Source organism: Miniopterus schreibersii (assembly GCF_964146895.1).
Source record: "Miniopterus schreibersii genome assembly, chromosome: 2".
NCBI lineage: Eukaryota > Metazoa > Chordata > Mammalia > Chiroptera > Miniopteridae > Miniopterus > Miniopterus schreibersii.
In genome coordinates, this window is record NC_138102.1 from 92,353,970 (window position 1) to 92,375,908 (window position 21,939).

The following is a 21,939-nucleotide window of genomic DNA, read 5'->3' on the forward strand; positions in this document are numbered from 1 at the left end:
TTTTGATTACTGTTTCAATCTCCTTACTGGTGGTTGGTCTATTCAGATTCTCTATTTTCTCATGATTCAGTTTGGAAGGTTGTCTGATTCTAAGAATTTATCCATTTCTTCTAGATCATCTAATTTTTTGGCATATAGCTGTTTATAGTAATCTCTTAAGATTCTTTGTGTTTCTGTTATCCATTGTAACTTCGTTTTTTTATTTATTTGAGCCTTCTCATTTCTTTTCAGTTATCTGTTTAAAGGACCAGCTTTTAATTTAACTGATCTTTTCTATTGTCTTTTTAGTTTCTATTTCATTTATTTCCACTCTGATTTTTATTAGTTCCCACCTCTTTTGATTTTGAGTTTCATTTGTTCTTCTTTTTCTGTTTTCTTTAGGTGTAAGGTTGGATTGTTTATTTGGGATTTTTCTCGTTTCTTGAGGTAGGCCTATATTGCTATAAACTCCCCTCTTAGTACTGGTTTTGCTGCATCTCAGACTTTGGTGTGTCATATTTTTGTTTTCATTTGTCTCCTTTTTTTGATATCTCTTTTGATTTCTTCATTGACTTAGTCTTTCAGTAGCATGTTGTTTAATCTCCACATATTAATGATTTTTCAGTTTTCTTGTAGATTTCTAATTTCATACTATTGTGTTTGGAAAAGATGCTTGATATGATTTCACTCTTCCTAAATTTATTGAAACCTTTTTTTGTACCAACATATGATCTGTTTTTGAAAATGTTTCATGTGCACTTGAGAAGAATGTGTATTCTGTTGCTTTTGGGTGGAATGTTCTATATAGAGATCTGTTAAGTCCATCTGGTTTAATGTGTCATTTAAGGTTGATATTTCTTGGTTGACTTTTTTTCTGGATCACCTTTGATGTAAGTGGAGTATTGAAGTTCCCCGTTGTGTTGCTATCTATTTCTCCCTTTAAAATTCTCTTACTGATGGCTTTATATATAACTGTTCTGTCTTCTTGGTGGATTGTCCCTTTTTGTCATCATATATCCACCTTTGTCTCTTATTATCTCTTTTGGCTTGAATTCTATTTTGATACAAGTATTGGTACTTATTTAAATTGAGATATTAATTAATAACTACACCTGATTTTTTTGGCTATCATTTGCTTGGAGTATCATCACCCACCCCTTCACTTTGAACATGTTTGTCTTTAAGGCTGAGTCTCCTGAAGGCAACGTACAGTTGGATTTTGTTTTTTATATCCAACCATTCCATGTCTTTTGATTGGTGAGTTCCATTTACATTTAGGGTGATCATTCATATAAAAGAGTTAGTAGCACTATTTTATCTTTTATTTTCTGTTTTTTTTAATCTCTATTGTTTGTTTTTCCTTGTGTTTCTATCATTTTGGTGATTTTCTATTATATTTCTCTCAGTTTCTTAATGTTTCAAGTCTTTGCTCTAGATTTTTGTTTTATGGTTACTGTGGAGTTTATATAATATGTCTCATAGCTAAAATCGTCCTTTTCCTGCTTATATTATCTTCATTTACCTATGCAGGATTCTGTCCTTTTCTTCCTCTCCTTTTATGTTATTATCACAAATTGTGTTTTTTTAAATATTGTGAATTTATTACCAGATTGAAGTAGCTATAGTTATTTTTTAATGCTTTTTGTTTTCCTTAAACCTTTACACTCTAATTGTCTAACAACCTTTTCTGATATAGAATCGCAAACTTCTGATTCTGTTTTCTTATCACCTTACTCAAAATTTTGGATACTCATGCCTTTTTGTTTCAGGTAGAAGAGCTCCTTCCCTTAAGCATTTCTTGCAAGGCAGGACTAGTGGTGGTGAATTCCTTCAGCTTTTGTTTATCTAGGAAATCCTTTATTTCGTTTTCATACCTAAAGAATATACTATTCTTGGCTAACAGTTTTTATCTTTTAGCATTTTAAATGTCATTTCACTCTCCTGGCCTGTAGGGTTTCTGTGGAGAAATCAGCTGATAGCCTGATGGTGTACCTTTGTAGGTTACCATCTTTTATTCCCTGGCTGCCTTTAAAATTTTTTTTCATTGACCTTTGACAGTTTTGATATATCTTGGAGAAGGTTTTTTTTGCACTGAGGTATTTAGGATGTTCTTTTAGGTGTGCAGTTTATATAATATGTCTCATAGCTAAAATCATCCTTTGTGGACTTGTACATTCAGTTCCTACCTCAGGTGTGGAAAATTCTCATCTATTATTTCTCTAAATAAGCTCTCTGCTCCCTTCTCCCTCCCTTCTCCATCCAGAATACCCATTATCCTAGGTTGCCCTTTCTAATGAAGTTGGGTAGTTCTCGTAGAGTTCTTCATTTTTGAAAAAAAATCTTCTCTTCACTCATCTGCCTGAATTATTTGTAGATTTCTATCTGCGAGCTCACAATTCTCTCTTCTGTATGATCTGCTCTTTAGCTCACAATTCTCTCTTCTGTATGATGTGTTATATTTCCAGTGCATTCTTGATCTCATTTATTGAGTTCTTCACCTCTAGAATTTCTGTTTAGGTCTTTGTTAATTTACTTATTCTGCTTATTAATTTTATTCTTGAGCCTATTTAACTGCCTTTCTGAGTTTCCTTTGTAATGGCTATTTGGAGTTCTCTGTCAGTTAGATCATAGTCTTTTGTGACTTTAAGTGTGGTTTGGGAAGAATTATTTTCTTTTTTTGCTACCATGTAACCATGATTTTTGATGGTGTTTGAGTTATTCCTCTGGGCACATTTGAAGTAGCCAATACCTTTCTTATTTTGGTATAGCTTTGTTATTTACTTTGATTCTGAAATTTCAACAGGTTGGTAATTAGAGGCCTCTCTTTTGTTTTCCAGTAGAAGGCGCCATAGGGCACATTTTTGCTTTCTTTTACCTAAGATGCCTCTGGCTATATTTGAGAACCAGTGCTTTCCATCCTCCACCAGAAGTGTCTCTGGTGCCCTTGTCCTTCCTGTTTGTGCCTCTGAGATCACTAGTGCCTTGCTGCTGCTGCTGGTGTCACTGGGGTCATACCCCACAGTCACCAGGATAGCGGGTGCCTCCACCACATCTGAGTCATCTGGTCATGGGTACTGCTATGGCAGTGAGATGGGGGTTGGAGGGTAGAGAGAGCTCAGGTTGCCTGTGGAGCTATGACTAGCAGGCTGAAGTCGTGTACACTGTCTCTGTGGGGTGGCTAGAGTTGTGGTGGTGGGAACAGGGTTGTGGGTGGCACCTCTGCTCTTCTCCCAGTTTCTACTCGTCTGTGTGTTCTAGTCCACCCATTTTCAGCTGTACAGATGCATGGATCTCTCCAGTATCCTGGTATGTTGGGTGAGGAGTCTTTGTTGAGTCATGGCTGTTTTACTTGTTACAGATAGAAGGGGAGAGATAAGGGAACATCTCATGCCACCATGATGCTAAGGTCATTGCCATGCTTCTTTTTTTAAAAGAATTTTTTATTTTTAATTACAGTTGGTGTACAATATTGTATTAGTTTTAGGTGTAAAACCCTAAATGTGATTAGACATTTATAGAATTTACCAAGTGATCACCCTCATCTGACACCATATATAGTTAATTACAATATTATTGACTGTGTTCCCTGTGCTGTACTTTACATCCCCATGACTATTCTGTAATTATCAATTTGTACTTCTTAATCGCTTAACCTTTTTCACCCATCCTCCCAAACCCCTCTAGTCTGGCAACCATCAAAATGTTCTTTTTATCTCTGAGTCTGTTTCTGTTGTGCTTGTTCATTTATTTTGTTGGGGGTTTGTTTTGTTTTGTTTTGTTTTGTTTTAGATTCCACATATAGGAGAAATCATCTGGCATTTGACTTTCTCTGTCTTATTTCACTCAGCATAATACCTTCTAGGTCCATTCGTGTTGTTGGAAATGGCAAAATTTCATTATTTTTATGGCTTACTCATAATCCATTGTATATATGCACCACTTCTGTATTCATCTATTGATGGACACCTAGATTGCTTCCATATCTTGGCCATTTTAAATAATGCTGCAGTGAACATATGGATGTATATGCCTTTTTGAATTAGTGTTTTGGGTTTCTTCAGATAAATACCCAGAAGTATAATTGCCGGGTCCCTCTTTGTCTCTTGGTATAGCCTTTGTTTTAAAGTCTATTTTGTCTGTTATAAATATTGCTACCCCAGCTTTTTTGTTTGTTTGTTTCTGTTTTCATGAAATGTCTTTTGCATCCCTTTACTTTCAGTCTGTGTCTTTCTATCTGAAGTGAGTCTGTCATAGACAACATATGTAAGGGTCTTGTTTTGTTATCCATTTAACTGCCATGTCTTTTGATTGAAGCCTTTAATCCATTTGCATTTAAAATAATTATTGATAGATATCTATGTATTGCCATTTTATTCATATTTTCTGTCTTTTTAAAAAATTTTTATTAAAGAAGACCCTTTAACTTTTTTGGTAATACTAGTTAGGTGGTGATGAACTCTTTTAGCTTTTTTGCGGGGGAAGCTCTTTATCTGCCCTTCATTTCTAAACGGAGCTTTGCTGGGTAGAGAAATCTTTGTTGTAGGTCCTTGCTTTTCATCACTTTTAATATTTTGTGCCAAGCCTTTCTGGCCTCCAAAGTTTCTGTTGAGAAATCAGCTGACAGTCTTATGGGAGCTCCCTTGTAGGTAACTAACCGCTTTTCTTTTGCTGCTTTTAAGATTTTCTTTGTCTTTAACCTTTGGCATTTTAATTATGCTGTGTCTTGGTGTTTACTTCTTGGAGTTCATCTTGTTTGGGACTCTGTGCTTCCTGAACTTATATATCTATTTCCTTTACCAGGTTAGGGAAGTTTTTCATCATTATTTTTGCAAACAGGTTTTCAATTTCTTGCTCTTTTTCTTCTCCTTCCGACATACTCATGATGTGAATGTTGGTACACTTGAAGTTGTACCAGAAGCTCCTTACACTATCCTCCTGTTTTTTATTCTTTTCTTTTTGCTCTTCTGGGTAGGTGTTTTCTGTTTTCTTGCCTTTCAAATCACTGATTTGATCCTCTACTATGATTTCCTGTAATGTATTCTTCATTTCTGACTGGTTCTCTTTTATGTTTTCTATCTCCATTTTTATGTTTCCTATCTCTTTATTGAAGTTCTCACTAAATTTTTCTACTCTTTACCTAAGTTCATTAAGTATCCTTATACCAGCATTTTGAACTCTGCTTCTGGTAGATTGCTTGTTTCTATTTTGTTTAGTTCTTTTTCTGAAGTTTTGTTCTGTTCTTTCATTTGAGACATGTTTCTTTGTGTCCTCTTTTTGGCTGCCTCCTTGTGTTTGTTTCTATGTATTAGGTAGAGCTACTGTGTCTTTCAGTCTTGGTAGAGTGGCCTTATGTAGCAGGTGTCTGTAGGGCCCAGTGGCTCAGCCTCCATGGTAACCCACGCTGGGCACTCCAGGTGGCGCTTCGTGTGTGGGCTGTGTGCACCCTCATGGTCAGCTGTGAGGGCTGGCTGTGACCACTGGAGGATCTGCTATGCAGGGGCCGACTCCTTGGAGTTGTAATCACTTCAGTGGAGCTTAGGTAACTGCTCTGTCCACCCCTAGAGTGTGCTGCTCATGGAGGTGGTTTGGTGGTGCTTTGATGTGGTCTGAAGCTGTCCACCTTGTGTGCTGTCTCTTGGGCCTCCCAGGAGATGCAGGCCAAGGTCAACTGCTGCTTGTGCTTTACCCGGGACCACTTACCATGACCTACAAAGCAGTCTGCAGATGGTTGCTACTTGCATTGGCCTTATGGAGGCCACTCATGGGGGAGGACAGCAAAGGAGTGATGGCTTCTGCTAGCACTACTCTCTGGAATAAAGCTGCCCTTCTAACCCCCGCTTTAATGCCAGAGGATTCAGTTCCTCCCCATTTATCCCTGGCACCCTTCTGCAGCCCTCTGTCTCACTCGGCTACAATCCCTGCTGGTTTTCAAAGCCAAAAATGATGGGGACTTCTTCTGGCACTAGGAGCCCTTGCTCCACAGCCAAGATATTCCTCTCTTTCACTGCTACATATGGGTGTGGGACCAGCCCATTTAGTGTCTTCACCCCTCCTACCAGTCTGACATGGCTTCTTTATGTCCTTAGCTATAGGACATCTGTTCAGCTAGATTTCAGGTGTTCTCAGTGATGGTTGTTCCATAATTTAGTTGTAATTCTTATGTGGTTGTGGGAGGTTTCGAGTACTGAGTTTACCTACACTGCCACCTTGACTGGAAGCCCATGCTTATTTCTTTAAAACAAATTTCTACAAGTGAAATTATGGAACTAAGAGAAATACATGCTTTTAATGCCGTAGTATGCCCCAGGAATGCTGTACCAATTTATATTCCATCAGGACAGGTGTTTTTTCCTTTTTCTATATGAGTATACTTTCAGTATGACTTTTTCCTTTGTTTTTTATTCCTTCTTCCCAAGTGACTCCCACTCTATACACACATTCTTGTACATTAAGTAATGAAGTCAGATCTTAGTGGAACACAGATGGGGCCACAGTGGAGTCATATCTTATACAGTCAGGGCTGGAAAACTGCTTCGCTTCTCACTGCATATTTGGTTCCTTCCCTTTGTATGGCCAAATGTGGGTTTGTGATAAGATCATTGGGCTTCTTTGTTTCAGGTTACACTCCTGGCACACCTTACAAAGTGTCCTGTTCCCCTACCAGCGGGGTGGTGCCACCGTACTCCTCCTCCCCCAACCCCTACCAGACTGCTGTATACCCTGTGCGAAGTGCCTACCCCCAGCAGAGCCCATACGCACAGGTAGGCCTGGGGTGCACTGTGAGGCTCTTGATAGTGCTCTTGGGCACTGTACATGTAGATCCCATCTGGGCTCTTAACCCCCTGTGTGTAGGACCCTGTTGCAGTTGTCTCTCTTCCTCCCCACAGCAAGGCACATTCTACACACAGCCCCTGTATGCAGCACCCCCTCACGTCATCCACCACACCACGGTGGTGCAGCCCAACGGCATGCCGGCGACAGTGTACCCTGCTCCCATCCCTCCACCAAGAGGCAACGGGGTCACCATGGGCATGGTGGCTGGGACCACTATGGCCATGTCAGCAGGTGAGTCAACTCTGGGTTGCCTATTCTATGGTGGCATGACAGCTGGGAAGGGAGAGCTAACTAATACTCTGACCCTTGGCGTTGATTTCCCATTCTAGATTTGTGTGGAAGAACATACTCTTTTGGGAAGGAACAGCATATTACTTTTTTCTTTTCTTCCCCTTCTCATTTCATTCCTGGTAGAATATGCTGGATGGCACTCTCTGAATTTGAGAGCACCACCTTGTTGGTGAGCTGAGCCATTTGGCAGTAGGAACTAGGAATGACCAGCTCTCCCTTATGAGCATGTAAAGCTTAAGCAGAAGGGCAATTTTGTATTCTGGGGTACTGGACCTCTTGTACTTCCTTTTAGTATGGGCTCCTTTGCAGGCCAAGTTGTCTGTCTAGGAAAGCTAGACTTATGTTAACAGAGATCGCATCTACTTGTAGAAATCCTTTGGCATTCATTGACTTTATTTCCCAGGGAAAGTAAACCACTGAGATGAGAACCTTGGCTAGAACTGGCATATCTACCTGGAGTCCTGGCACCTCTGTGCCAGGTATACACTATGCACTTGGTTGTCCATGGCTGGGATTTTTTTTTTAAAGTACTGTTCCCTCTGTTTTCTAGATTTTACTTCAGTGTAAGAATATTGTGCCAGAGAGAAAGGTGTTTCTTCTTAAGTCTCTATTTTAGTTGGTTTTCCCATACTTATCTTTGAAGGCAGAGGAGATTGTGGCACAGACAGAACTGCATGTTTGAGGCAGATAGAGGGAGGTGAAGATAAATCTGTGATGGGTGTGGGCAGGGAGACAGGAGAGTGAAGAAGTGCAAGATGAAGGTGTTATGTTTGAGGTAGTGCTTGTCTGTAAATGGACTCAAATAATTGCTGACTTTTCTTCAGGTTAGGGAAAAATACCTTTCTCTTAATGTACTCATAAGTTTATATAGTTTGTAACCTCCCTCAATCCCTCTCTTCCATTTATTTGTTATCATATTATCCATTTTTCAGCGTACAGTTCAATAGTGTTAAGTATATTCACACTGTTGTGAAACATTTCCAGAACTATTTTATCTTGCAAAACTGAAGCACTAAACAATTTCTCTTTCCCCCTGAACCCCAACCCCTGACACCGCCATTCTTTCTGTCTATCAATTTGACTACTCTAGGGACTTCAAATAAGTGGAATCATACAGTATTTGTGTTTTTGTGACTGTTTTTTTCCCACCTAGCATAATGTTCTCAAGGTTCATATGAGTTGTAGCATGTGACAAATTTCTTTCTTTTTTAAGGCTGAATAATAATATTTTTATTTTGTCTTTTATCATCTAATCCACAAAAATAATTGAGTATGCTTATATGAAGGGAAGGCATAAAGGTTCCCACAAATGTATTACCAATACGAGCTTTCTTTGTTTATACATCTTTGAGTTCTTATATAATCAGAGTTCTGACAGCACTCAAGTCAAGGCCTTTCCCCTCTTTCTGACCTCCCTCCTTGTCAGAGACAGTGTAAAGCTGTGCAGTGATGATATAAGGCCAGCATTGAGTGTGGGCTATGCTACCTACCACTGAGACGTGCTGCTCTTTCTTACAGGTACTCTGCTGACTGCCCACTCCCCAACTCCTGTCACCCCCCACCCAGTCACTGTGCCCACGTATCGGGGTCCAGGAACGCCCACCTACAGCTATGTGCCCCCTCAGTGGTGATCGATCACCTGCAAATGTAAGTGACCAGTGAAGCCTGGGTTGGCTCTTGACTAAAGTGCATTTTTTCCAGTGGAGAATGACAAATCTACCATAATTTAAGCACTAATAAGAAAAATGCTACCTGACTGTTCACCCAAGGGGAATGCAGTGTTTAAATTTTTGTTCATATTTGGTCTCTACAGAGTAGAAGAAAGACGGAAACCATTGAGTACTTGCTATGTACACTATACACTTTGTTCCTTGTACCCGCCTCCTGCAAGATAAGTAGCATTCCAGTTATACTTGGAAGTCTCTGTGAGGTTGGCGGGAACCAGGAACAGTGGCATTTCCTTCTGCTGCCCTTTTTGGTTCTTGTGAATTTCATCCTCCTCTAATTAAAATGCCTTCTTTTCAAAGCAGCAATGCCAGAGGAGCTCTGTGATTTTGTATCTGTCTTTCTCCCCCCACCCAGGTTTGAGGATGGAGCTGTGCAGTCACATCATGGATGTTCCACAGCTGGTGCTGCAGGCCTCGTGCCTCCAACCAGGACTTTCTTCTTAATGCTCTCGACACTTAGCTAAACACTACTATGGCCTGGCCTTGCAGATCTCAGTGCCATTAGTCTCCAACTAACTGTGGGTTGGTCATAATCCTGTTTTGGGGCTGCCTGGCAATTTTTTTAGCTAACTGTAATGATAAAAAGGGAGTATTAAATGTATTCTGAAATCATATCTAGTTGCATGCATGTTTAAAAAAACAAACACAAAAACAAAGCTTGCTCAAACTACCTGCAGTGACTGATGCAAAACCATCATATGCAAAATCCAAAGGAACGGAAAAATATTTTACAACTTGTATCACTAATGCAGTGTTGTAATATATGCAGAGTCTTAAAGATGTGTTAAAGTGGATTTCTTCATAGAACATCTGAAATCTCTTAAGTGATTCTTCAACCTTTGGGGTTGATGTGGGTTGCCAGTTGGAAACACAAAATTTGAGTTTTTAGCCATCTGTTTCTTTCACACTGATTGCACTGGAAGAGAGTTGCAGGGACGGGGAGTGTGGGGTGGGCCACAGCTACGTGGGATAGCCAGGTTAATGGGCATCCCTGTCTTTTCATTTAAGCTTGTGGGATCAGTGTGATGTGGACATTCTTAAAAGATCATGAAAGATTAGAGTTGTATGGCCAGTACATTTAGGGGTAAGAGGCAGTTTGTCTATCAGCAAAGCAGTTTTCTCTAGATTGCTATATAAATTTTCATTATAAACCTATTACAGACAGAGATGCTGTTTTCTGTATCTTTATTAGAAAAGCCCTATGTAGAATTAAATTACTTTCCTGGGGTGGAAGATATGTGAAATAAACAGACAGACTTGGAGAAGGTATTGTTCTCTTCTTGATTTAACTTAGAAAATCATTTCTGTTTTTCCTTTCCTGAGAAATGTTTGAGTTAGCTGAAAACATATGTAGGCATTGCTATTCTTTCCCCCACAAAGAAGGGTAAAGATATCTCAGCTGTCCTGAAGAAAGTTGTATATTTAAGAACTATTAAAAAGGGAACAAAACTTTATTTCAAATTGATTACTTGTTGAGAGGTGTAGGGCCATGGCTATGTTTGGGCCTGTCCACTTGATGGGGACTTAATCCTCTGAGACCATGTAGAGCTGGTTTTGGGAGGTGAGGGAAGAAGACCTGATGTCTGTTGTTTGTGAGCCTCTTTTGCCATCTCTACTGGCAGCTGAGGGCACTCATCACATAGCAGGTATGGACAGCAAAGGGTCAGGCAGCATCAGAATGCATTTGCCTGCCGGGGTTTATTATAGAAAGGATTTTTGTGTTTAAAATATGAATATTGTACATAAGAAATCAAGGATTTTTTTAATTTTTTTTTTGCCTAAATGGGCTCAACTTGTATTGATAGGAGTGAGCCTGTTCTCAGATAAAGTCAGAGTGAGTCTCAGCAGTTTGTCAGACAGGTTGGGGGAAGGGTGTTCCCCTGTTCTACCCCATCATTGTTTCAGGTGCTGTGTACTTTGGTTAGGGAGGGGACCCTACTCTTCTTATGTCTCTGGCAACTAGGTCAGGGCTCTAGCTCTGATTAGGCATTCAGTCAGATTGGTGAGTGGGACTCTGAGCCTTTGGTAACCTTATTTTTTATAGTAAGTATTCTTCGTAATGTTTTTTCGCATATTATTTTATAAGAAGTTTAGGAATATTTTTGCATGGGTCATTATAAAGAAAAGATTTCTTATTCCTAATGTCTGTTAACATAGTGTGTTTACTGATAAGTACTTTAAATTGCTTCATGAGCACTTAACCTGTGTGTGTGTGTGTGTGTGTGTGTGTACACTTATTAAACTTTTGTGTTGTAATTCCATCTGTATAGTGGATGGTTTATAATCAGTAGATTCCAGGAACTGAACTGACCAAGTAACAGAGAACTCAGTTTCCCTAATTTAGTGTAGTAGGTAGGAGAAAATGTGATTTTAGTGTATGCTTTTAAAACATCCCAAACAACAAAATGGGAAAACATACACATACACATACACACACACACATATGGCTACCTGTAAGGGGTGGAGTCATTTGAAATCAAGAGGAAGCTATTTGAAGTTATATAGGATGTTTCTTCAGGCTTGCTTGAGACTTGGCACATACAGGGTGAGTGTTTTCACAAGCACTAAATTAAATGGTGTTTTCAAGAGAAAGCAGAATGAGTTGCATTTTCCACCATTTATATTAGCTTCATAAACACTTTCCCCCTATAATTTTCTTTTTAAATCTTTTCCCTTTTGTCAGGTTGAACTGAGAGACATTATCAAATACTTTTGCATTACGGAATACATCTTTTCAATTTGAAACTATCAGGGCATCAGCTATCAAATATGATGGTGAAATGTAGATCTTGTCTGGTGTGTATGAATCTGGACTTATGAACAGTAAAAGTATGATAGATTATAATTTTAGCAGTGTTTTTAATTCTTCCTAGTACAATTAACTGAGGAATAGAAGTCCTGTTATAAACTTGCATAATTTGATATCCAACGCACAATAATGTAACATTTAAAGAAATTTGGCTTCCTAATTTGTGAGTCTTTTAGCTGAATTGCAGTTCTTTTTTAAGTTGAGACAGGCAACTTCATGGACATCAGGGACATGGACATCATCGTGGGTATTTAATTTGTTTTGTTTTACAGCCTCTTCCCTAAAGTTTAGGAGGTCTGTTTCCCTGCTTATGGAACTCTTGTTTGGCCCTGGGCCGGATGACTTAGTGTTTAGCAATGAACAAGCCATGGTCCCATTAACTCACTGCCTCTGAGAAGGGAGGACAACATTAGGGCTAGGGCCATTTGTGGTAAACAGGCACAGAGGTGCTTCCAGAACCTTTTATGTTTCTTGTGTTAAATCTTTTCAGAGCATTCTCGTTGGTGTGGTTATTAGGCCTACCCCTTGCTATTCTGTGAATGTTTCTTGTGTGCAGTGCAAATGTAGTATTTATAGAAGATAGAGGAAGGTTGTGAGGCTTAGGCTGGGTACCTACCTGATCATTAAGCATTCTGCCCTTCCCAGTTTGGAAAGACAATGCCTGACTCTCTCTGGTAGCATCATAACTTCAAATAATGAGAGGAAATATATTCTTAAGGCACTTTGGATATGCTAATATCTGGCAGTTGTCCCCTTATATGGGTTTCTGTGAATGTGCCTGCCAGTGGTGGTGGAAGGATGGTAAACACAGGCCATATCAATAGTGGAACCTGTTTTAAAATGAAAACCCAGACTTTTCCTGTCCTTTGGAAACAGTATTACTCTGACCAATTAGGCGACCTTCTCCTCATCTGGCCGCTAACAGCAGATGGATGACCCAGTCATTCCCATCCTGAGCATTGCCGAGAAAGGACAGAACATCTGATATCCTCCATTGGCTGCAAAGGCAGTTTAAGGGTGCATGGCTTGAGGTTGGAGGCAATTTCTGGTCCTTCTCTGGTGCTTTCTATGGTATAGGGATGTCTGTAAAGAGGAGTGTGGTTGGCTTAGGGAAAGGCCAGACTGTTCAGCTCTCCTCCCTGGCACATCTCAAGTGTGTATATGTGTGTGTCATTCCACGTGTCCCCCTGTGTCCTTGTCCCTGAGTTTCCTGAAGGTACAGCAGACTTGAGTAGACTGCAGATGACACGCTTCAGAGGAGGGTCTGATCTTTTCAGGTAGAAAGTTGCAAAGTTGATCTTTACATGTTTCAGAGGATTTGTCTCTTTATCCACCCTATTCACTTGAACAGAAAACCTGTGGAATCACTTTATAAGAGTCCCCAGGACTAAAGTCAACTCACTTGGGACAGGGACAGAGGAGATGCAGACATCTCTGTCCAGGGAATCTGAATGAGCTATGGGAGATGATATTCTCTCGGATTTGTACATTGGAGATGACAGGCTGCTCATCTCAGCCTCCTGAGCCCTGTTGGAGTCTCCCCAGGTCCTTGTGCAGATGACTGATTAGTGGGGTGGATCTGAGGCCAGCACTCTTGCACGCCATGCAGGATTGTTCTGACAGCCACTTGAAGGAGAGGCACCAAGGAGTCACATAGGTTGTAACTAACTAGGAAATGGTTCCTTTTAAAAAAATTTTTTAATGATTTCTAAATACTGTTTTTTAGACTGTTCTCTTGGTACATTTTTAAGCTTAAGGTCAGCATTGTCTTCCAGTGTTAAAGGTATCCTTCACCTCTGCATTGAACTTAGGTGTCAATCAATACAAAGGAATGGAATATCCATCCTGAGCCAGTTCTGTTATGTGTAAATTCATACTGTTTTAATTTTTTATGCAATTTGATAAGTAGATGAGTTCAGATTTAAAATTATTAAAAGCACGTGTATTGTAACAAGAGTTATGTATTAACACTGCAGTTTTCAATAAAGATGAACTTGTGTTGCATATTAAGGTTTTCATGATTTTTTTCCCTGTAGGTTTTGTCTCAAGGTGGTTCGCCTGGCTGGGAGGTGGTGTAGTTTCTAGGGGTTCTGGACAAAAATCCTTGTGGTGCTCAGCTTCCTCCCAACTCAAGCCATGTACTCTTGACCTTGGCAATGTATGTGGAGGCAGCAGGTGGTGGGGACTGTTTCCCCAGGTGGGAAGGGTAGGGAAGCCATCCTCATTCCTCTTCTCCTGGTCCTGTAGCCTACGTCCTCCTGGGAGACACATTCTTTCCCTTGTCACTGAGGAAGATGCTGAGACCCAGAAAGATTATGGACTGCCTGTCCCGCAAACACACTTGCTAACTTCAACTAAATACAAACTCTGAGAGCAGTCCAGGCTCTAAGGGGAGGGAGAGGCTGAACCAGCTATACCCTACACCTGGACAGCTCCCAGCTATTTTACCAGATGCCCTGAGCTTCTCTGAAGCACTCAGCCTGGCCACCTTAGCCTCTCTCCACCAAATCCCTGAGGCATTGTCCCAACTAGGTGAGGCCCCACCCCCACCTCTGGGTGCTACTGGGCTCATTTCTTCCAGGTTAAGGAAAGTCCTGGGGTAGAGACAGATAACAAGCACAGAAGGATGGACATGCAAAGAAGAAAATGCACAGACACCAACAGAAAACAAGGGCTAGCAGCCAGATTATTTTTCCCAAGTTTCTTTATGAAATTAAATGTGGTTTTTGGCCTGGAGAAGGTACAGTAGTGAAAGTGACTATGTGCTGCCAGAGGGGCTGCTCGGTACTTTGCACCCACAAGCCAGGCCCTGGCTGCACTCACAGGCACCCCTCCTTGGGGAGGGATGTGGGCTTCCCTCCAACCCACATGTACACTGGCCTCTGGGTGGGCAGGTCAGTCCTGGATGCTGGGCCATAGAACTCAGTCCTTGTGGCCTCTCATCATGCTCACTTAGGGTAAGACAATCTTCCTGTGTCACTAACAATTCTTTTCCTTTATTTTTAGAAAAACAAAATCCAAACAAAAAACTGGAACCAGGTTCTGGAGTCAGCACATGGCTATATGTGGATATACCCTGATGGAAGTTTGCAGTTGATTATAAAAACATCAGCCAGGAGTGTCTAGAGAGGAACTGGGAGGCGAAATGGGTGGGCCCTGGGGTCAGGTATGGTCATATGCAGAATTCCTGATTCCTACCCTCCAGGGATGCCAGCTGCCTGGCACCACCAGCTGGAGGCCTGCAAGAGAATTGGAGGGCAGAGGGGCACACAGCCCAGCTTTCCAAGTGGTGGGAGGCAGACAGCCTCTTCCTGCCCAGAGAAAACAGGAGGAGGAGGAATGATTAGATGCCCAAAGAAGGTCTGAAGTGGTCAGTCCTTTCACACATGTCCACCTGGCTGGTGTTTCTCAGCTGTGGCTCCAAGGAGACCCCACAAAACTCTGGAGGGTGGCGGGAGGTTCCTGTGCTATGGGGCTCCTGCCCCTCCAGCTGATATCTTCAGTGCATCAGTAGTGAGGAAGAACCAAGAACAGGTGCAGAGCCTGGTACATATTGGTGGCACCAAGCCACTTTCTTGCTCAGCCCTGCTCACTTCCAGTTTGCAGAATAGGCAGAGGAGGGCAAGATGCCATGGGTGAGCCTTGGGGAGGAAAACCTGGAGGCAGCAGGCATAGCAGGTCCAGACAGTGCTGTTGGATAGGGCATAGGCTCACTTGCGGAAGGAGGCCAATGCTGTGCCAGAAGGTGGAGGGCTTCCACTTGGGCTCTGCCAGCACCAAGATCTGTTGCTGGGGCAGGCTGGTTGGCAGTGCCAGGTGCTTCTGGCGCATCAGGTAGTAGGGCTGGCCAAGGGCTGGGTAAGAAGACAGAAGGAGTTATATAGGTGCCTAGGGAGTCAGTGGTACAGGGCAGAGTGGCATCTTCTGCTGTGGGGTGATGGAATGGGGCCTGTCTCAAGGCTCTGCCTCAGACCCCCATGGTAGGGAACTTGCTTCCTGTGGAGCTGATTACACCCAGGGACCTGGGCCGCCCTCCTATAATCTGCAGAGATGATGGCTAGGGGGCCTGGGAAGGTGTGAGGCCCTGGAGCTTCTCCATGGAACAGACCCTATGCAAGGCAGTGACAGTGCCTCTGTAGGATGGGGATATGAGCTTCTTGCCAGGTAGTTGTGAGGATGACTGCCACAAAGCAGGCCTTGCTGAGGAAGTGAGCACTGTCACTAGTGGTATTGCTTGGGGGGGGAGGGGGTTGAGGGGATGTAGAAAAAGAATATCAACTGCATACTGACATGTTTCATCAGTGGTGACCCCTTATCACAACCTTTGGGAATATGCATCTGCAAAGGGCAGTGGTAACTGAGGACCCAGGTCCTCTTTACTTTGGGGGTCAGAGAAGGGTTTGATCATGGCTAGGACTAGGCTGCTAAGGGTGGAGGTGGGACTACCACCTGCTTACCTTTGGGCTTCCCAGCTACCTTGCTGGCATTCAGCATGGCCTGCTTCCTCTGTAGCTCGGTGATGGAGAAGCCCGGGAGGGAGGGGCACAAATGAGACACCTGCTTCCCTGCTAGGACTTGGCTGCTCTTCTATCTCCCCCTCACCCCCTGCCCACAGTCCTCTTGTCCTATGCTTCCTGACCGTGGTGCAGCCCTCTGTGTACCCTGCTCGTCCCACAGAGCTCAGGGCTCATCATGCTGCAGGGACTCAGTGTCCTGCTCAGCCATCTGGCCTTGGCTCCTGGCAGACCCAGGGTACCCCTCCTGGTGCCCCTCTCAGGGCCTTCCCCATATCCTCCCCTTGCCCTTCCCCATCTTTCACCAGAGGCTTTTCACAGGCCAAGAGCCAATCTGGCCCCTGCTGAGTGTGAGGGGCCAACCTCACCTGCCCCCTCTCCCTGGTGAAGGCGCTGAGCCAACGCTGGCTCTGCTCAGGCTTCCTGGCACACAGAAGGTAGCTCTCTCTCATGGTTCCACAGTGCAGCCAGAAGGCATTCTTGATGCTCATGTGGAGGTCTCTGTCCTTCCAGTCCTCTAGATCCACCACCTCCAAGCTATCCATCTCCCCTCGGCCCTTATAGTATGGCACATCCTGGTGTAGAAGGTCCTGCCAGAGATACCATGAGCCCCTGGCCCAGCCTGTTTGTTCAACTCCTCTCCATCCTTTGAACTGCTCTCCTGACTGTCCCCAAGGCCCGGCCTCATACTCTGCCCTGTAATTGGAAGGGCTAGTGGGCCACACCTACCTCCGCAGCAGAGGATGAGCTCATGAGGGCAGAGCGAGCCTAATGCAGCCCCCAACTATGTGCCAAATCTATGATGAGGAGCTTCACACCTCCAGTTAAGTTCCTGGCTAGCCTGAGGGTCTTTTAGGGCACCTGTAGTTTTGTGGGCAGGCAGCCATGAATACAGACAGTGAGCCATGGCTTATACCACAGCAGAAGAGCACCAGGTATACATGGGCCATGTTTTGAAAGAGGAGTAGAAGTTAGTAGCACAGAGGAAGTAGGGAAGTTACTGGAGCAGAGGACCCCAGGGTGGGGGAGGTGAAGGTGAGTTTTGTTCAGAGAGAAGGAGGGTATTCTCAATAGCACTGCACCCTGGTTAGGCTGTGAGGGCCACCCCATGGCCCCTGGGCTACTAGGCTCACTCTGCAGAGAGCCACCTTCATCCTGGCCCAAAGGGCAAGACCAGGGAAGGGCCTGCTGTACTCAGGGCTCCTGGAAAAAAAGGAACCACCTGTGTGTGGCACCTTTTCTCTGGGCAGCTGTTTCCAGTCCTCAGCTTCACTTTCTCCATTCCTGCTCTAAATATGCTCGTCCAGGAGGAAAGAGAGACTTTACAGTACCTTCTTACAGTAGATGAATTAGTGGTCAGAGAAAAAATATCCTCTGCTGGCTCTTGGCTTGTGGCTGTTTAACTTGAATCAGCTCCTCCAAGTAGATGAGTGCAGAGCTCCTGATCAGGAGATCTTCCTCCTGAGAGACAGCAAAGAGAGCAGTGAGCTTCAGACAACATCAGAGCAGGACCCAATAAGCTTCACAAGCAACATATCCACAGAGGGATCTTGGCAGGCACCAGACACTGCAGACGCAAATTCCACTTCATGTGGTCAGCACCTGTAGAGCAGGTAACACGCTGTAGTGGAACTTGAGCCTCATAACCCATCTGAGGGTCAGTGCCATGTATGAACAAATCAATAGCACTCAATTACAGAGGAAAGGGAAGATGGTGGCACTCTGACAATAAGCAGAGCGCCCTTGCTCTTAGCCAAGAGCTTGATTTACCGCTAAAATATGGCATAACCAGCTTGGAAAAACACAAGAAATATACCTGAGTGGACATATTTCAAGTAAGGAGCACTGAAGAAACATAGAGTCTGGTAAGAGAGGGGGACCATTGAAAGGGGGGCCATTGAAAGCCAGTGCTAGGCTGTGAAGGCTGGGGGTTAGAGGCTGCAAAGCTCCCTCCCCTTGGGAGTGTGGACTGGCATCCAAAAGCTGGGATCTCAAACCCAGAGTGGAAGAGAAAGGAAGGAGAGCCTGGGCAGGGCAGGGAGAGGGAGCTAGGGCAAGTGTGCCTGTGAGGAGGGAACCATTCCTTCCCAGTAAAACAACACACATAATGGCAGCAGCCGGGACAGTCTTTCACCCCAGGTGCTGACTGCAGAAAAGGCTGTCCTACAGTATGTGGCTTCTGAATAGAAAGGGGCCAGAAGGCTACACTCAGCAGCCACCTTCAGGGATCCTCTGCTTTCCCATAAGGCATTGTGTAGAACCGCAAATAGCATTTTAACTGTGGCATGAGGAAGGGGAAGAGAGCCCTCCTGCCACTGGAGAGAGGACCGGAGCCACCAGTGGGGCAGATCAGGTCTCCAGCCGCGTGAGCTGCTAGTGAGGAGAATCTGAGATTTTTAACCTGCTCTGAGGGGAGCCAGGATAGCGCCCAAGGAACTTCCCCAGCTTTACTGAGATCAGCTGTGCAGGGAACCTATGTAGGGCTGATTTTGTGACCCCCTCCTTGGTTCCGAGGCACCGGGGCAATGGGACCTTGCAGGGCCGGTTCTCTGCCTGTTTGTTGCTTTGTGCATTTTTGAATTTTTGATTGCTGAAGGGTTGTCCACCTTCCTGGCTTGCATTGGGGAGACAGACCAGTGAAAGCTAGGATTTGTGTCTGCATTGCGGAGAGTTTGAACTGAGCACCCTGTGAGATCAGCCAAGCAGATCTGGGAAAGGAGGGGCAGAGGATACCTAACTCTCCCTCAGATTAAGAGCACCACCCCCAACAGGAAAGGGGCTGGCTCAACTCACGGAAGCCCCAGATATCCCCCGCAGGGCACAGTCCTGAGGGGGAAGGTAGACCAGCTCACAGAATGACAATACAAGAATAAGACTCTCAGGGACTATTGTTTGGGAATTGGGGGAAAACTTAAAACCCTTCCTGGGCGCTGGGCAGGCAGTGTGCTCACTGGAATCATTTTTTAATCAAACCCAGTGAGTGCAGGCCACTGAAACTGCCCATACAGAAAAGGCAACAAACTGAAGTCAATCTGAAATTGCAGCAGGCCATTCTATGGGAAACTAGAATTGGAGGATAGGGTAGAGACTGAGGAGTTGGCTTTGAAGCAGAGATTGATTTCCCCATAGTGAGTGCCTGACAGTGAAGCCTCAAAGTAAGGCGAGCAATAACCTGAGCTACTCTAGCACGCCTGCACCCTAAAGACTCTTCAGAAGACTCTGGAGTAAGACCAGCCAACCACAAGGGGGCGGAAAAATAGACAAATGGAGGTGGTCCACAGAAAGCCTCAGACCAGCCAACTACCTAAGCAAACCTAGACAGCTCGTGACATTGGCTGAAACACAAGTACCACCCAGGAGACCCGAAATCAGCATATAAAACAGTGAGCCTCAGACAACATAAGCTGCCCAGATGAAACTCATCTGATGGGCTTTTTTTTTTAATAGAAAAAAGAGAGAAGAACAAAGTTCTCTTTTTAAAATTTTTAATTGTTTTTAATTTCTTTAAATGTTTTGTCTTGCTTTGCTTGTTTTGCTTTGTTTTGTTTTTTGTCCTATTATCAAGATTTTCTTGATATTCTCTGCATTATTGCTGGGATATTTTCATTATAACGTATAAATTTATTGCTTTTCTCTATTGTTTCCCCCATATCTCTTACTGGTGTCCTTCCCTGCCCTTACATTATCTCTATCTCTCTTCTTATTCCATTGGCATAACTTTCTTTTTTTCTTCGCGTCTTTTTCTCCCCTTTTATTCTCTATCTTCCTGTCTTTTTGTTTCTTTGTGTTTTTCTATTTAATTTTTATTTTTTATTTTTCAACCATTCCTATTCCTACTCTCTACACTTAATTTTTGGCTAACCTTTCATTCCTTTCAAAATCTTTTCTCTGCCCTTTTTATCTCCCAGCAGCTTCTCTATCTTTTACTTTTTATCTTATTTTATTATTATTATTATTATTTTACTATTAACAATAATATCCTTCTCTCTCTCTGTCTCCTTTTTTTTTGCTTTAGCATTTGTGTTCTCCCTTCACTCTCCCAATTCTCCTTTCTCTTGGGTTGTTTTCATTGTGATTGTCAGGATATTCTGTAAGTTACTGTTAGTTTCCTGGAAGTTTGGTTCTATATTGTTTCGCCCTGTCAGCACCTATACAACAGTTCACATGACGTGATTGTGGCTGAGCCTCACAGTTAGCCAACCTGAGAGGAGGGTCCTCCTAGTAATGGGTCAACAACAATCTAGACCCAATCACAACAGGAGAGCCCAAAGACCCACAAAAGGGATACACCGAGAATATATAGTTCAGAAGTATAAGGAAAACACACCACTGGATGCACACTACAAAATCCCACCCCACAAGACTGGGAGAGAGCAAATATATTTAATACACATATACAAACACTGAGTCAGTAAAGTGGGGTACAGAGAAACAACACCCAAACTAAAGAAAAGGAGAAGGCACCAGAAAAAGACCTTCATGAGATGGAGTTAAGCAAGTTATCAGAAATAGAGTTCAGCGTGATGGTTATAAAGATGCTCAAGGAAATTAATGAGAACCACAAGATACTTAATGGGAAGGTCCAGGAATTTAGTGAAAGCTTCATCAGCATGAAAAATATACAGATATGATAAATAAGAACCAGGCAGAAATGAAGAATACTATATCTGATATCAAGAATACACTGGAAGGAATTAAAAACCTGAGTAAAGCAGAGGATAGAATAAGTGAATTAGAAGATGTGGTAGAAAAAAAAAAAACTGCATCAGAGCAGAAAAAAACAATACTTTAAAACCATGAGGATAGTTTCAGGGAACTTTGGGACAACATGAAGCAAAACAACATTTGCATCATAGGGGTACCACAGGGGTAGGAAAGTCAGCAAGGGATAGAGAACTTGGTGGAAGAAATAATGACAGAAAACTTGCCTTTCCTGGTGAGAGAGAAAGCCAAACAAGTTCAGAAAGCACAGAGGGTTCCAAACAAGAGGAACCCAAAGAGACCCACTCCAAGACACATCATAATTAAAATGGCAAATGTTAAGGACAAAGAGGCAATATTAAAGGCTGCAAGAGAGAGACATGTGGTGACCTACAAGCCAACCCCCAACAGATTTCTCAACAGAAACACTTCAGGCCAGAAGGGGGTGGCATGGAGTTCTCAAAGTAATGAAAACCAAGAATGTGCAACCAAGACTGTTTTATCCAGCAAGGCTATCATTTAAAATTGAAGGTGACATAAAGACCTTCCCAGACAAAAGGAGACAAAAGGAGTTCAGTACCACCAAACCAGCATTGCAAGAAATGTGAAAAAGGACTCTTTAAGATGAAGAAAGGGTATTGAAATAAAGGTACATCATCTTAAGGGGGAAAAATGACATTAAATAAGTATATATCAGTAATAACCTTAAATGTAAACAGATTAAATGCTCCATCAAAAGACATAGAGTAGCTGAATGGATAAGAAAATATTACCCACATATATGCTGTCTGCAAGACCCCCACCTGACAGCTAAAGATTCACAGGAGCTAAAAGTGAAGGGATGGAATAAAATATTCCATGCAAATGGAAAGAAAAAAAGAGCTGGAGTGGCAATACTTGTTTCTGACAAAACAGACTTCAAAATAAAGACCATAACAAGAGACAAAAATAGTCACTACATAATACCACAGGGATCAGTCCAACAGGAGGAAATAATCCTTATAAACATATATGCACCCAATATAGGAGCACCTAAATATATAAAAAATATCTTCATGGACTTTGAGGGGGCAATCAACAACAA

At 42.9% G+C, this 21,939-nt stretch overlaps 2 protein-coding genes across 18 annotated transcripts in view; one reads left to right on the plus strand and one right to left on the minus strand.

Moving 5' to 3' along the window:
- Positions 1–13,644, plus strand: part of FAM168B (family with sequence similarity 168 member B) — a 69,406-nt gene extending 55,762 nt beyond the window's left edge. For 12 of the 17 annotated variants that reach the window (XM_081129489.1, XM_081129480.1, XM_081129485.1 and 9 more), the window contains 4 exons: positions 6,598–6,740; positions 6,867–7,044; positions 8,623–8,751; positions 9,187–13,644. In XM_081129489.1, coding sequence (XP_080985615.1) covers positions 6,598–6,740; positions 6,867–7,044; positions 8,623–8,735 — 434 coding nt within the window. In that variant the 3' untranslated portion in view covers positions 8,736–8,751; positions 9,187–13,644. Of the gene's footprint in view, positions 1–6,597; positions 6,741–6,866; positions 7,045–8,622; positions 8,752–8,917 lie in introns of all 17 variants that reach the window. The other 5 variants (XM_081129478.1, XM_081129476.1, XM_081129477.1 and 2 more) reach the window with 2 other exon arrangements.
- A 1,190-nt stretch (positions 13,645–14,834) lies between these two features.
- ARHGEF4 (Rho guanine nucleotide exchange factor 4) overlaps positions 14,835–21,939 on the minus strand; it is a gene marked incomplete at its 3' end in the record, with an annotated part of 40,745 nt that continues 33,640 nt past the window's right edge. The window contains 7 exon segments of the mRNA XM_081127747.1: positions 14,835–14,879; positions 15,355–15,494; positions 16,098–16,197; positions 16,523–16,744; positions 17,486–17,503; positions 17,507–17,513; positions 17,515–17,615. Of these exon segments, the coding sequence (XP_080983873.1) occupies positions 14,835–14,879; positions 15,355–15,494; positions 16,098–16,197; positions 16,523–16,744; positions 17,486–17,503; positions 17,507–17,513; positions 17,515–17,615 (633 nt within the window).